Source organism: Trachemys scripta, chromosome 1 (assembly GCF_013100865.1).
Source record: "Trachemys scripta elegans isolate TJP31775 chromosome 1, CAS_Tse_1.0, whole genome shotgun sequence".
Lineage (NCBI taxonomy): Eukaryota > Metazoa > Chordata > Testudines > Emydidae > Trachemys > Trachemys scripta.
Window position 1 is genome coordinate 70,478,654 of NC_048298.1, and position 17,149 is coordinate 70,495,802.

Below are 17,149 nucleotides of genomic sequence, written 5' to 3' on the forward strand. Positions count from 1 at the left end.
TTATATGTATAGGGATTATGTTTTCCAATTTACGTTACTTTGCATTTATCAACATTGAATTTCATCTGCCATTTTGTTGCTCAGTCACCTAGTTTTGAGAGATCCTTTTGTAGCTCTTCGCAGTCTGCCTGGCACTTAACCATCTTGAGTAGTTTTGTATCATCTGCAAATTTTGCCACCTCACTGTTTACCCCTTTTTCCAGATCATTTATGAATACATTGAATAGGTCTGGTCTCAGTACAGACCCCTGGGGAACACCACTATTTACTTCTCTCCATTCTGAAAACTGACCATTTATTCCTACCCTTTGTTTCCTATCTTTTAACCAGTTACCAATCCATGAGAGGACCTTCCCTCTTATCCCCTGACAGCTTACTTTGCATCACAGCCTTTGATGAGGGACCTTGTCAAAGGCTTTCTGAAAATCTAAGTACATTATATCCATTGGATCCCCTGTCACCACATGCTTGTTGACCCCCTGAAAGAGTTCTAGTAGATTGGTGAGCTGTGATTTCCCTTTACAAAAACCATGTTGACTTTGCCTGAACAAATTATGTTAATCTATGTGTCTGACCATTTTGTTCTTTACTATAGTTTCAACCAGTGTGCCCGGTACTGAAGTCAGGCTTACCAGTCTGTAGTTGCCTGGATCACCTCTGGAACCCTTTTTAAAAATTGACATCACATTAGCTATCCTCCCGTCATTTGGTACAGAAGCGGATTTAAATGTTAAAAGGTTACAGACTACAGTTAGTAGTTCTGCAATTTCACATTTGAGTTCCTTCAAAACTCTTGGGTGAATACCATCTGGTCCTGGTGACTTATAACTGTTTAGTTTATCAATTTGTTCCAAAACCTCCTCTAATGACACCTCAATCTGGGACAGTTCCTCAGATTTGTCACCTAAGAAGAATGGCTCAGGTTTGGGAATCTCCCTGAAATCCTCAGCCGTGAAGACCGACATGAAGAATTCAATTAGTTTCTCCGCAATGGCCCTATCATCCTTGACTTCTCCTTTGGCATCTCGATCATCCAGTGGTTGTTTAGCAGGCTTCCTGCTTCTGATGTACTTAAAAATATTTTGCCGTTGCTTTTTGAGTCTTTGGCTAGCTGTTCTTCAAATTCTTTTTTGGCCTTCCTAATTATATTTTTACACTTAATTTGCCAGAGTTTATGCTCCTTTCAATTTTCCTCATTAGAATTTAACCTGGCATTAACACGGCAAATTACATGGATTAAAACTGGCTAACTGATAGGTCTCAAAATGTAACTGTAAATGGGGTATTATCACTGAGCAGGTGCGTTTCCAGTTGGGTCCCACAGGTATCCGTTCTTGGCCCTACACTATTTAACATTTTTTCAATGACCTGGAAGAAAACATAAGACTACACCTCTACCCCGATATAACGCGACCCGACATAACACGAATACTGATGTAACGCAGTAAAGCAGTGCTCCGGGGGGGAGAGAGGAGGGCAAGGCTGCGCACTCCGGCGGATCAAAGCAAGTTCAATATAACGCGGTTTCACCTATAACACGGTAAGATTTTTTGGCTCCCGAGGACAGCGTTATATCGAGGTTTAGGTGTACTAAGTTTGCAAATGAGACAAAAATTGGGGGAGTGTTAATGAGGAGGACATGTCACTGATATAGAGCAATCTGGATCGCTTGGTAAACTAGGTGCAAATCAATGCGTGTTTTAATATGGCTAAATGTAAATGTATACATCATTGAGGAACAAAGAGTGTAGCCCATATTTATAGGATAAGGGACGCTAACCTGGGAAGCAGTTACTCTGAAAAAAGGTTTGGGGGTCATAATAGATAATCAGCTGAACATAAGTTCTAGTGTGACTCTGTGGCCAAAGTTCTAATGTGATCCTGGGGTGCATACTACAGAGGAATCTCAAGTAGGAGTGGAGAGGTTATTTTATCCTTGTATTTACCCCATCTGAGAACACTGTTAGAATACTGTGCCTAGTTCTGATGCCTAACATTCAAGAAGGATGTTGATAAACTCGAGAGGATTCAGAGAAGAGCCACATAAATTATGAAAGGATTAGAAAACATGTCTTAGAGTGACAGACTTAATAAGCTCAATCTATTTAGCTTAATAAAGAGAAGGTTATGGGGTGACATGTTCCCAAGGATCATGTTGGAGTCTCCATCACTGAATTTTTAAATCAAGATTTGATGTTTTTCTAAAACATATGAGCTATGAATTATTTTGGGGAATTTCAATGGCCTGTGTTATACAGGAGGTCAGACTAGATTATCACAATGGTCTCTTCTGGCCTTGGAATCTATGAATATCTTATTTATACTTCAGTGCATTCTTATGTGATGTTTTCTGTGGCAGGGGATTGCAAGCACGCAAAAGAAGATGCTCCTCCTGCAGCTCTGGGGCCTTATGCCCCTCTCTGTCACTGCAAAGCCCAAAAGAGATTTAAGTGACAGAAGGAAATAAACCAGAAGGAACCAACAATAGTTTTCAGGTAGGAAGTTGCTGGCCCAGTCATAGGTGAGGAGAAGAAGGGAGTGGCTGAATTATTTTTGTTCCCTCCTTCCCGCTTTTTAAAGACGTGTTGCCCAACTGTTTCTCTTTCTCCCCCCCCCCCCCCCCCCTGTTCAAAAACAGCTCCTGAGCAGCTTCTCTCTTTCCCTCCCAGGTCTCTCAACTGCAACATCTGGGAGTCACTGAGCAGCAGTAACCACCACTTCCATCCTCTAAAAGGGAAGGTAGACATTAACTGGGCCATTAGAAGGGAGGTAGTCACCCCAATGAGGGTATAGAATAGAGAGTTCCTGCATTAATTTTGTGTGTTTAAGGGGGTGAGATTTTCCTGAAACGTTGCATGGGGTGGGAGGCTGGCATTAACTTTGGCATGATGCACTGCATTCATTGAAGTTGTGGTGTCCTGAAGACTCTGTTGGAATGGCAAGCTACTTCTTTAACGGTGTGTGTGGGAGGGAGGGGCAGCAGCAGGGGTTCTGGTCCTGCTTGCAGGGCAGGGGGCTCTGTAGTGAGGCATGCGATCTGGGAGCAACCATTAGTTTGTAGAAAGCAAGCCTAGAGTAAGGTGGGGTGAGCTGTACCTCTTGGTTTTAAGGAGAAGCCTGCTTTGTCTCTCTGTTTTGGGGTTCTTTGATGTAATCGTTCTGAATTCTGAGAACGAAAGTAGAATTAGGTTGCAACTTTCCAGCAAGAATATCTTTTTATCTAACTTCTGTGTATATGTCATGAACATAAGATTTGTTTTTTGGAAGTGGATCAGTTAAACTACAGGGGGACTGCATTAACTGAACTTTGGGGCATAAAACCATAAACCACCTTCCCTCTGAGTCCGCACAAGAAGGCTGAGCAAGGACTTTTCTTCAGACACTGTCCCCACACAACAATCCCCATCCCCTTGGGCTCCCAATAAGCAAAAGGTAGAATACACACGTTTTACTGAGCATCACAGCCTAAGCAACAGATAACAGTTTATGTATAAAAGCGGTTTTTAATCTGTTACAGATTAACTTGCGGAAGAGAAGCAGCCACAGCTGGGGCCACGCCCCAGTCGGGCCTCAGCTGGCCCTATAAAAGGGCTGTGAGCCAGGAGCTGGAAGAGTCTCTCTCCAGCCTTGGAGGAAGAAGGACCTGGCTGCCTGGGAGCTTAGGGTACAGGAAATGGAGCAGAGCTGAAGGCAAGAGGAGCTGGGGAGCTCTGGCCTGGCAACTCCCCAGGTTGCAGGCCTTGGGAAAAGGCCAAAACAGCTACTGGGGTTGCAGAGGCTGCAGCCCATGCTTAGGAAGAGGCAGCTGGTCCGAACCCTTTGCCAATGATGAATGGCCTTTACAGACTGCAGTCTGCCCCAGTGAGCGGAGGCTATATGATGACTAGCAGTAGCCAGAGGCAAGGTGGGTTGAGAGGGTTGGGGGTTCCCCTGGGAGGGGAGATCCAGAGCGTGGTGAGGTACTGCTGAGGCAGAACCCCGAGGTAGAGGACACTGGGGTCCAGCGGCAGGTGAGACATTAGCTGGCAGAGGGCACTCCAGAGCTGGGAAAGAGCTAATTCCCAGGATGTCCAGCAGGAGGCACCGCACCAATCTGGTTCAGATGGAATTCTGAGATGACTTTAGAAGTTAATTTATGGTATAATCTCCAGGAAAGTTTATCCTTATGAAAGGCTATATAGAGAGGGTCAGACATAAGGACATCCAATGCACTCTTCTAGCATAGGTGACTGCAATCAGAAATGCAACCTTCATAAAGAAATGTATTAATCAACAGTAGGCTACAGATTAGAATGGGGTATTCAGCTGTGTTGATGGGACAAGACTGAGGTCCCATATATGGGTAGATTCAGCACTGGAGGAAAGGTTTGGATCAGTCCTTTCAGACATCTCACTATAATATGAGCAAAGACAGTCCACTGGAGGGTGAAAAGTGCTAACAGCTGCCAAGTGGGCTCACAAGGAGCTGATGGATAGCACTGTCATTTTTAGAGATAACCCACAATAGTAGGGATGTCAGATATTTTCAGGGGAATCTAATGATGCTGGCATCAGGTATGGAAATCTTTTCCATTTTGCTATATAGCATTTTCTCATGGAATCTTTCCTACTCTTGCTAAGGATAGATTGTATCACCTCTGAACATGACTTTTCTAGGTCTGTCAGCCATCCAACACCACTCTTTTTGATAGAGGGCTGCTGGGCTAGGGTGTCTGATCTTGCCTGTGTCCTAAGTTAGTAGGTCTGGGAAGAGGGGAATATGGATACATGGATGTGAGGAGTTCTGAAAAATACTCGGGAATCAGAAGTGCTTGGGCTACTGGGGAGCAATGAGGATAACCAATGCTCCAGCTTGTTTAATCTTCTTCTTCAGGACTCAGCTCTGGAGTTGTGGCCCTAAACTGCTCTGGAGCAGGTGGTCAGCCACTTCTTGTTCTCCTGAGATGCAAAGAGATCCCACAATAGAAATCTCCACTTCCAACAGCTGTCTGTGGCACCAAGTTGTATAGCTCCTACTACTTTCTGCTAAGGCTGTCTGCCAGTGTGTTATGCATTTCTAGAAAGTCCGCAGTGGAAGGGGACGACATAGTGGTGAATGCAACACTTCCGTAGATTGACCACTTCTATGAAAAGAAGGGTGGACTTTGCTCCCCCAACTTTGTTTGTTGATATAGTAAGCCTGACACATTGTCTGACATGACCCAGATTTGAAGGGTCCAACTAAAGACTTCAGAAGGTTTATGTGCAAGTGGGATTCTTGGGGAGGATCCAAGTACCCCATGCCACATGTTCGTGGAGGTGGGCAAATAACCCTATGATAAGGCTCTGTACTTCCTAATAGGATTTCTCTGTGGGCAGTCATCTAAGTAGGAGAACTCTGACAACACAGGTGAGCTACCACTACAACTAACACCTTTGTAAATACTCTTGGTGTTGTTGAGAAATGAAGGGGAGCACTCTGTACCGGTAATGGCCTGGGCCCACGGTAAATCTCTGGAATATCATACGTGCAGGGGAGAGGTCTATTTAGAAATAAGTCTCAAATTGAGAGCTATGAACCAGATGCTCGTGTTAGGAGATTATTGAAGCCCTCGCTAAACATCTACCATCTGAACCACAGATGAAGATGTTCAGTTGAGATCTAGTATGGGCCTCTAGCCTCCTTCCCTTTTGGGGCTGAGGAAATATCTTGGGTAAAATACTCTTCTTCTATGCTGAAGAGGTACTAGTTCTATAGCTCCCACACAGAACAGGGACTCTACTTCTTGTCTGAGCATCCACTCATGAGAGGGGTCCCTGAAGAGGGAAGCGAAGGAGAAGACAGAGCAACTCTATCAGATAACCCAGTGATGGACAGCATATGGCCCATCAGGGTAAGCTGATTGCGGGCTGCAAGACATTTTGCAGATGTCCCTGTTGCCCACCGCCTCCCACAGCTCCCATTGGTGGGGAAAGGCGAATTGTGGCTACTGGGAGCTGCGGAGGGCCGTGCCTGGGAACGGTCAATGTCCGCAAAATGTCTCGTGGCCTGCAATCCGTTTATTCTGATGGGCCGCATGAAGCCCGCAGGCCACAGGCTGCCCCCACTGATATAACCAGTGGTGATTGTTTCCAGAACCCATCTATCTGATGTTATATGGTACTAAGCCTGGGAAAAATTAGCTAGGCAGTCAGCAAATGGAGTAGAAGAATCCTGAACATATAAGTGTGGCAGGTGGACTAAACTAAAGCTCTCTCGAAAGTCCTGTCAAAAGGTTTTTATGGTGGGAGGCTGGAAGTAGAATAAAGGGATGACATTGTTTACACTTTACTTCATCCTCTAGCATTTCTTAGGCAGTTCATATGCCCACTCTCTGATTGTAGAATGGTTGTCACTTGTAGGGTTTAGACTTGGAATATTTCCTGTATGATTGATACTCAGTGAGTAAAGGATTGCTCGAGTCTTTGAGGGAATGTAATGATTCCTTTTTTTGCCCGCAAAAGCCAGATCATGGTGGATTGAATTTCTCTGGAAAATCTGGAGCCACACAGCCATATTCATGAAGTTCCCATCAAGTGATAGACTGTATCCACAGAGGCCTGGAGGGCCAAGATAGCTAGCAATTTATCTTCATTGATAATTGATTGGAAATGAAGTCTATCTTCTTGAAAGAGTGTTGCTGGTGTACTCATAACTCACTGCAATTAATAAAATCCTCTTTCAACATCAATGCTTGGTAGTTTCCTATGCGGAACTGCAAGCTCACTGAAGTGAAGTTCTTCCTTACAAAGAGGTCTAAATTTGTGGCCTCCTTATCAGTGGGTGCAGATCTCGGATGGTGTTGCTTATTCCTTGGGTTACAGCTTGCCTCAGAATAGGGTGCAAGAATAAGTATGCTGTCCCCTTAGATGGCACAAAGTATTTCTTCTTCTCTTTGGACTGGGAGCACAACTGGCTGGACAGGCCAGTTCTAAGATGGCCTCATTAATTGGCAGCATATCTAGCCCTTCATGCTGGAGAATGGAGAGGCCATCTATCCTTTGGTGGCACTAGTAGTGCTGGCTTCGAACAGGCCACATCCTTTGGTACTAACAATTCCTCTCTCAGTATCAGTATAGTCTGTGTAGGAGGCATCTTCTGCCTTCTTTCCCTCGCCAGTACCATATTCCTTGGCAGCTCGTGATACTCCTGTACTAGGGCACAGAATCTTGCCTGATTTAGAGGGCCTCCTCTCTGACATCCTCATTTCTGATAAGGACCTGGAGGGGAGGTCCTTCTGATAAGGATCTCTCACATTTCTTGTGAGAGTGGTTGCTCTTACCCTTCTCATGTCTGTTTCAAAGAGTCGCTAGTGGAGTCTTTAGCCCTGTTCTGGTTATCCTCAGAGCTAGATACTACCATGCTTGGAGAGGCACTTCTTAGTACCTCTACCTGAGTTACAGGACGTCTGATGTGCCAGGATTGGACTCAGGCCTCATTGCATGGTCCATCAGGAATCTTCTAAGGCTGAACTCACAGGATCGACAGGTTTGGCGAGGGAAAAGCTGATAGATATTGCACTTCCAGGGAGTATGAGTTTTCCCTAGGCAACAGAGGCACATGCAGTGGTCATCGCTGACTACCCCTTTCCCGCCTCAATTTGGAGCATGTGGAGAAGAATGTAGGTGCAAACCAATAGACAGTGCCAGGAAAATCTTCCTGTCTGAGGCACATTGAAATCATGCACACCTCAAGTGGAATACATGTAAGGACCATCACTCAAAGAAGAACAAACTTTCTGGATCAAGTTATGAATAGACGAAACTGCATCCAACCTGAGATTCTGCAGGAAAGTTTGCGTTCTCTCACAGGAGCAGATGTGAAGGCTATACCCAGTGTCCCATATATATAGTGGGAAACAGGACAAAACTCCAAATTCTGCAGTAATTCGCTTGCTCCCCCAACTACCTTCAAACCACACAATTTTAGTTCACAGTTGAAAACACCTGCTAATGTAAATTGTATCTATTTTTGAGGATGCACTCCCTCCCTCTTCTGTTGTCCATAGCTCAGCTCCACTAGTCTCAAAAGTTGTGATGTGGCCCACTGAGTCCTGCTCAGGACCTTTTCCCCTTCCACTATATGTGGAAATGCTTGTAATTAGCTTCAGCAGCTCATCTTCACAGAACTTTGGGCCTTAGCTGTGCAGTTATCCAAGCAGCCCACCTGGTGATCCTGCTGCATCGCCTGCTGTATCCTCTGCTCCCTGTCTGCAAACTGGATTCCCAAACTCCTACTCACTGGTCCCATGGAAAAAATGCAGGGAGAATGTACCGTAATCCAATAACCTCCTCTTTGTGGGAAAAGCTAGAGACCACTGAAGACAAGTCCTGGCAAGGCAGGAAGAGATGATAAAATGTCAGGTGCCTGGCTTCTGCAAAATGGTACATTTCACAGAGAAATGCTAAAGAGTTGAAGGAGCATGTTTTTCCATGGGTATGGGAAACAACACTTTTCTTTGAGCTTGGAGTCTGCTTGCCCACAGCAAATTGGAATGCTCAATCAACATTTTGATTTTAGCACCCTTTTTGGGAGGAAAGCAGGGGGCTTTACTGCTTTTAATGCTCTAGAAATGGCAAGAATCCAGAAAGAACTTCCCTATTGACTTAAATAACTATCACATTGTGAAAAGTTATATATTTTCAATACATACTCAAAATACGTGAAACCATTACAAATACTTTCACAACATCTAAAGGCAGAACACAAGTTACAGAGGCTGTGCATCCATCGGCCACAATATGTCCCATCTTTTGCAAAAGGATGAAAACAGTCTCCTCTCTTTAAAAAACTTGAAATTCTTGGCTGTAAAACTGGTACACAAGACAGGCTTCAGATTTTTCACTCATCTTTTATCCATGTAGCCACTACATTCATTATAAATGCTTCCCAACCTTTCATGGCCAGGATGGCAATTCTTACCCCCTGAATTTACAATTTCAGTCCTTTGTCATAGGAATTATTACCAGGGTAGCTATATATTCAAAAAACAGCCTATGTTTCCTCCAGGTGTAATGCTGGATCAGACAGTACCCTCAATACAGCAGAACTAATGGAATTTGCCTTAACCCAAAGAGACAAGAGACAGACAATGGCCTTTTTATGGCAAGAACAGCATGGTGGCCAACACTTGGAAATCTACATGAAGAGGGGTCAGAATAATATATATCTATCAAAGTAAATTTATTGAAACGGATCGTTCCTTCCACTGGAGACAATGTTCTCATAGCAACTGGAGAAATTTGGTTATTTATCATGTCATCTTCAGAAGCACTCAGCAGCCTTTTAAGAAAAAGAGGCCTCTTCCTGGACTCTGTGGGTGTCTGACTAATTATGTCGATAACTGACCCTTAACGCTGACCCTAACAGTCTGTTCTAATTTACACCACCAAAAGAACCAGGAGAGGAAGTTACACAAATCACATGACTGAAAAATTAAAGCATCAAAATTGCAAATACAACCAAGAATGGGACCTATTATGAACTGATACTAACCTTAGACATGGCTTCAACCTGCTTATAGGATACAAATAAAAAAATTAAGTCCCAACTGTACTACAAGGAAAAGAGCTTTGAAACTGTCACTTGATTGTTGAGACTTATTTGGATGGGCCCTATGAAAACTGATTGGATAAGGAGTCTAAAAAGGAAAATAAGCAACTTTAAGATGTCCAATAGGTATGTACTAAAAGAATAGACAGCTACAAAATATAATATACAAAACGTCTCAGAGAGCTCCGCAATTTAAAGTTAAAAACACTTGTTTATGAATGCCATCTGCTCCTGATAGTTTATCAGCAAAACAGTAATATATACACACACAAATACTTTTAATATAGGAGAAAGAGTCCTTACTCTGCTATATCAAGATATCCACAGGATGAAGCCGCATGTAGAGGTATCCAACCTTCATTATCTGGTTGATTAATGTTTGCTCCATTTTCCACCAGAAATTTCACCATATCTACGTTATCATCTATGCAAGCCTAGAAAGAAAGAAACAATAAAAAATTCACATTAAAGTCTTGCTTCAAATTAATTTTTCTCTGGGAAAAAACCTTCAGAAAAGAGAACACTGAAGTTTTAGTTCTTTATCATCAAAAAGAAAATTCCCAAACAAAACAAACAGGAAAAACAGCTCAACAAATCTAAAACAAATATCTATCAAGTCCTCAAATGGATTTGTTCTAACTAAGGCCTATTTTTTTTATAAATAAGTCCCTATTTGAATCACGGGATGATGTTCAAATAATTGCAGCAAAGTTGCACACAAGACATAGAAAAATCACGGAAAAGCAATATTGTAATGGACCTTTGTTGACAGCGGTAATTTGGAAAAGCCAGACTAGACCTATTCATTTAAGAAAAATTTGCTGGAACAATATAAACCCTCTGCTATGAGGCTACCCTCTACATTATGCAGTCTATTTTTTTTTTTTTTTTAAATAACCAGATATTTTGCTACAGCTATATTATATTCATTAAAAAAAAGTGACCAGTACAATATAAAATTCAGAAGACTAAAAGTCTTAACCAACTAATGCAGAAATCAAGTTCAGTCATGTTAGTCTTTTACATTTTTACAGGCACTGAATATTCGTGCAGTACAGTACTAACTGTATACTCAAAATGCATTGAAAATTTTGGACTATGGAAAGTAAGCTAATTAAAATCAAAATTGCAGTGGAAAGCTAATATTGCAGGATCTGCAACATTACAAATTAAGTAGGGCCTTTCCTATAAAGCTTTGTTTACAACTATAACTATGCTGGGGAACCTGGTTACAACATGGTTCCATTTAATATTGCATAAGGGACCCAATCTGTTCCCCAAGCTAGGCTACTTCCTCAAGTAAGTTAACTCGTGTTGGTACTTCAGCACTGTTAAGAAAGCCAGTTAAGGTTCTATCTCTATCATAAAATCATATTGTTTTAACTGGGACAGAGGACTACAGTTTTAACTGATGCCCCACTATGGTTTTGGTTTTTAGCTATAGTGCAGATTGGGCATAAAAGTACGGAATGAAAAGTAATATTGCATTTCTACAACTTCATGGAGTTTCCACTGCAAATGACATCCCATGCCACGTTTTTATTCTTTAAACTACTACAGGGGTGGGCAAACTTTTTGGCCCAGGGGCCACATCTGGGTATAAAAATTGCATGGCAGGCCATAAATGCTCACGAAATTGGGGTTGGGGTGCAGGAGGGGGTTAAGGGTCTGGCTGGGGGTGCGGGTTCCAGGGTAGGGTCAGAAATGAGGAATTCAGGGTGCGGGTCGGGGGAGGGCCTCCGGGCTGGGGATAGGATGCGGGGGAAGGGTTACGGCTGGGGCTGCGGGATCTGGGGTGGGGCTGGGGATGAGGGCTTTGGGGTGTAGGAAGGTGCTCCGCTGGAACCGAGGGGTTCAGAGGGCAGGAGAGGGATCAGGGCTGGGGCATGGGGCGTGGCTCAGGGGTGCAGGCTCCGGGCAGTGTTTACCTCAAGCTGCTCCGGAAGCAGCGTCATGTCCACCCTCTAGCTCCTACATGGAGGTGCAGCCAGGCGGCTCCGCTGCATGCTGCCCCTTCCGCAGGAGTCACCCCCTGCAGCTCCCATTGGCCGTGGTTCCCAGCCAATGGGAACTGCAGGGGCGGCGCTTGAGGCTAGGGCAGCGTATGGAGCAGAGCCTCCTGGCTGCCTCTACATGTAGGAGCCGGAGGGGGGACATGCCACTGCTGCCAGAAGCCACGCAGAGCAGCCCCTGACCCTGCTCCCTGGCTGGAGCATCAGAAGAGAGCAGCCCCAGACCCTGCTTCCAAGTGGGAGCTCAAGGGCCGGATTAAAATGGCTGGTAGGCCGAATATGGCCCACGGGGCTTAGTTTGCCCACCCCTGAGCTACTATCTTTTGGTTCCCTATGAATTTGTACCTTTAAAAGGCACATGTATCAATTTCAGTGTATTGCGAGAGATAATCCACATGTTTTCTAGGGACAGCCCTGTGTATTCTGCTTGTTATACAGCTGCATGAATTACCACATATTCATCTTTGTTGGTGCTGCATAAATATACAAGAACAGACATTTTCTAGTTCCTCAACTTGACCACCTGCTGTTCTGCTTTCCTCCTCCATGTTACAGTATTTTTCCTCACAAGGGGGTATTACAGCAGGTTTCCCTGCCAACTGTCATACTGCTGCCCTTAAAAGGGCAGAGCAGAATGCAGAGAGAAGGCCCTTTTTGATTCAGGACAGCAAGGACTCAAGCAGCCGGATGCACAGGACCTTTCCTCATAGTTTAACCTACTAAACTATGCCACAATATGCCTGCCCCCCCCCCTCACTCCAACAAGCCATGAGATTGAAAGAAGCACCTCTACTGAAGAGGTCCTAAACCCCTCAGAAGTATTATTCTTCAGATACAATGCAAATAACGTGACCATTTAGAATATACTTTCACTCTGATATAATTTTCTACCAATCTGCCATACTACTACTTAAAGTTAATGATTTAATATTACTCCAAAAATCCCTTCTACCTTCTTTGTACAGGACAGATCATATTATCATTCAAAGAAAAGAAAATTAAATGCAGTAAGTTGTTAATGCAACTATGTTAATATTTCACTGAAGAATAAAAACAAAAGTGAGTATAAACAGTAAAGTTAACTTGGCTACAATGCACATATACAATATTTTCTAGTCGTTTTTCTGGTTAAAAATTCATAGACTAATGCCAATCATCAAGAGTATACTGCATGGCAGGGGTAGTCAACATGCGGACCAGGGGCCAAATCCGGACCACCAGGTGCTTTTGAACTGACACCGAAATCTATTTACTTTTTTTTATTATTGTTTTCTCTGGAGTCTGGAACTTGACTAGACTTTCCCCAAGAAATTTGGACCTTGACAAAAAAAACTGACTACGCCAGCTCTACGATGTACAGCAGGCTTCAGCAACGTTTGGCACGCAACTCGCCAGGGTAAACTGTCCCGGCCCGCCAGGGTGCTTATTTACCTGCTGATGCGGCAGGTTCGGCCAATCGTGGCCCCCACTGGCCGCGGTTCGCCATCCCAGGCCAATGGGGGCAGTGGGAAGCTGCAGCCAGCACATCCCTCGCCCGCGCCGCTTCTCGCCACCCCCATTGGCCGCGGCCAGTGGGGGCCACGATCGGCCCAACCTGCCGTGTCAGCAGGTAAATAAACTGGCCCGGCCCGCCAGGGTGCTTACCCTGGCGAGCCGCGTGCCAAACGTTGCCAACCCCTGGTGTACAGGATAAATAACGTGGTTAAATTAATGTTAATTTTGGAATTTAACCTTTGCATTTCCTGACTGATTTTAACTATGCAGCTTTCAATGTTGCAATAATTGGTATTGCACTTAATAGATGTGGCAACCTCTCTTTCAAAAGCATTATCTGGAAGAAGAAAAAAAAGGGGTGGGGGTATTTAAAGTGTATTCGTTCTGCATGGCAAAATAAACAGCCCTTTTGCTTGTGGCACTAATTGTCCACAGAACAATCCTCTTGTACATTTTTAAAGTATACATAAGAGAAAACTGCCAACACATAAAAATATTGTTGCTAAGAGAATCAAAAGCTTACACATGCAGCACATTTAAAGACATATGACTAACTGGCTTAAAATATTTGACCAAATTTGGTCAGTTTATTGTGCCATATATGGCAAGAATCAGGAAAGCTTAAATATACTTCGAAAGTCTTATCAGAGATTGTTTTTCTTAGCGTCGCAGGAATGTGTAACCAGCATGATTATCTATAATAAGAGACTGGATGAAGACACTTGTCATTTACTTCCCAGGTGCATATGGGTTTAAGATGACTTTACTGCCTATTATAGTTCTTAACTGATTCAAGAAACTGGTTCTTCAAAACACAAACAAACAACTGGTTAAGTCTGAAGAAACTGAGCAACTGTTAAAACAAAGTTGTGCTGATTTTGTTACTTATTTTAAAGGACAAGCTGAATAGACCAAGAAACTGAAGACTAAGAGGGAAGATAGTTGTACGCTTGAGTACTATACAGACTTCAGCCTTTTTTTTGGTGGGGTGGGAGTGGGAGGGGTATTTTCAAAGACAAGACATGTTTTTTTATAGGAGCTCCTTTGTGCAATGAATACTAAAACAGGATTAGAAGTGTGCTATAGTTACTGTAAGTAAACAGGAAAAGAAAAAGCACCTGCAGTTATCACGCAAGACAACTTGAGATTTTTTTTAAACTTATTTTAAAGGCTTTATAGAAATCCTCACTGCACACAGATGGTAACAATCTACGTGGACATGTATAAAAATGTAAATAATGTGTTTACATGTTCATGTCAAATCTGAACATGCTAGACTGAGTTTCATCAAAGAAAACTCTAGACAGTTTGTATAGGTTTTTCCCTAAATTAAAAACATAAATACATATTTATTGATTTCAGCAGCACCTCAGGTGATTTGGCTGAGTATTCTCTATACTGTTTCTGCCACTTTCTCTAGAAAAGAAAACTTGGGTATTAGCAAGCGCTTACTATCAGACTATCGAGACAAATTTAGTAAAATTAATTTTTATCTTTTCCTCTTTTCTTTTTTACTTCCTCTATTGAAGTAAGCGTGATAAGAGGCCCTCTATTGTAGGGCCTCTTATCACCGTATTCACTTTTAAAAGTGATTTTTTATTACTGAATGTCAGCATTGCCTCTATTGTTAGCCACTGAAGTTTTAGCCCAAAAAGGAAAGCTTTGTATAGTTGTAAGCTGAACTGAAAGACGCAGCTTCAGAACAGATTTTTCTTCTCAACCTTAACATGCAATAGTCTGAAAGCTTTAATAAAAGGAAAGAAAAGCATGCAACATATAAGATTATAGGATGCAAGTACAAAATACCATGCACCATTACTACAGTGCAAAATAAATATGCCAAGCAGAAGCGAACCAGAGCAAAATCAGGTAATACAATGGCTGGTTACATTTTCTGGTAATGGACATAGGGACAGAATCCTGAAGAGCAATAAAGGGGAATGTATTTAAGACAGAAAAAAAAGTTGTGTTCCACTCCCACCATTAATCTTAACTCTAGGACTGATGAGTTCAGCACATAGCACCAGCAATCCTGTTCCCATGTAAATTCCAAGACAGACCTGTGTTTTGGAAAATAACAGTCTACACTAAATAGTGAAGACATGTTTAAAAAATTTCAAACAGAACCCCGACTATCCTTAAGTGATTGTGGTCCAGTCTGCACACAGTCCTGCTAGTCATGTTGGATTCCAGATTCTTAAAGTTATTCAAAATAACTTCAGACTCCAGTAACAACAGGAACGTGTAAGATAATGCCTCTTGTAAAGGAGACCAGGGCATTTGGGAAGAATTGACTGAAGACTATGATGAAGAATAACTAACCTATTTCTAGGTGAAGTAGTTTCTCTCTCTCTCTCTCTCTCTCTCTCTCTCAGGTGTTTATAAAGGTCACTATCCCTGAAGTACTTAAGCTCTCTGGGGGGGAATTCTGTTCATAAGCACCCCTAAAAATACAAAAACTCAAAACAGTTAAGCCAGTTCTCAACCAGGGATACGTATACCCCTAGGGGGATGCAGAGGTCTTCCCAGGGGGTGCATCAACTCAGCTAGATATTTGCCTAGTTTTACAAAAGGCTACATAACGAGCACTAGCAAAGTCAGTACAAACTAAAATGTCATACAAACAATGACTTGTTTATTCCACTCTATATACACTATACACTGGAATGTAAGTGCAATATTTATATTCCAATTGATTTATTTTATAATTAAATGATAAAAATAAGAAAGTAAGCAATTTTTTGGTAATAGCATGCTGTGACACTTCTTTTAGGTCTGATTTTGTAAGCAAGTAGTTTTTAAGCGAGTGAAACTTGGGGTACACAAGACAAATCAGATTCCTGAAAGGTATCTGGAAGGTATTCTGGAAAGGATGAGAGCCACTGAGTTAAGCTATTTAGACAGTTTAGTTCCTCAAAAGACAATAATTTTGCTTAAAGAATTCAGTACACATTGCTCCTTTCTGTAAAAGAAGAAAAATACATTTACATTATAATAGTATTAATTTAAAAATTCAGAATGCTGGTAAGGAAAAAGCTTGTTGCAGTTATTTAAATACTGCACCACAGAGAGCAGAGTTGTGCTGTATTACTGAATATATCCTATCTTGGTATACAATCTTTAAAATTTGTTTTATTTTTACTTTTCATCAATCAAGTACACATTATAGAACCTTCTGTTCAGTTTTTATATTTTAAATAGTACTAGATTTCTCAGCCTAATATTTCACTAACACTTTCTAAAGAAAGTAGCACAAGAATACATCTTAAACTGTCATCTGATTAGTACCTCCCTATGAGCTAACAACTAATTTTAGATTATTTTCTGCCTATAAAGGAGTAAGGAAAACAAACCCTATTGTAGTAACTTGTCAAACCATCTACTATCACCAAACTTTATTTTGCCTTATTTGCCCTCAGTACAATGCTGAGATATATATTTAAAAAGTACGTAACATGCAATAATGTGGATATAAGGCAACATATTACAAGTTACAAGGCTGAAAGATTTATAGTATGCTCTAGACAACATTTACTTTTATAATAAAATATCTAAGATACAGATTATCTGTCATGCTCTCTTTCTGTTTTAGTCTCCTCAAGAGTGCACCCAAAAATCTGGTTTTAGGGCTAATGGACTGGACTGGACATTGCAAGATCTGGGTTCTATTCCAGCTGGGTCACAATCTGTATGACCTAAGGCAAGTCACTCTCTCTGCTTCAGTTTTCCCATGTGTAAAATGAGGAATAATGTTACAACCCTCATGTTATACATTAGCTTAGTTTATATTAAAATATTATATCCGTTAGAAGGCATGATAAAATATGTACGTCCTACTGTCTCATGCTGCTGCAGGCACTATGATCTTCAATTTAAAACTTTCAGCAACTAGCATATTAGAAAGCAGTAGAAATGCTAGTTGCAAGAAAAGAGCCAGCCTGCAGTGTGCATGCAGGGGTTCTGAGGGAAAAAACAGTACAACACTGTGTAATTAAAATCTGTATTAAAACGCACTTACACAAGTTTAGGTTGCAAGGACAACCTTATTTCCTAACCGCTGAGTGCCTGGATT

General features: G+C 42.1%; 1 protein-coding gene across 8 annotated transcripts in view; it reads right to left on the reverse strand.

Annotated features, from left to right (window-relative positions):
• The window catches only part of PPP1R12A (protein phosphatase 1 regulatory subunit 12A), a 222,196-nt gene that overhangs the window by 121,700 nt on the left and 83,347 nt on the right, over nt 1-17,149 (reverse strand). For all 8 annotated transcript variants that reach the window (XM_034772126.1, XM_034772117.1, XM_034772066.1 and 5 more), the window contains exon 2: nt 9,875-10,005. In XM_034772126.1, the coding sequence (XP_034628017.1) occupies nt 9,875-10,005 (131 nt within the window). The remainder of the gene's footprint in view (nt 1-9,874; nt 10,006-17,149) is intronic.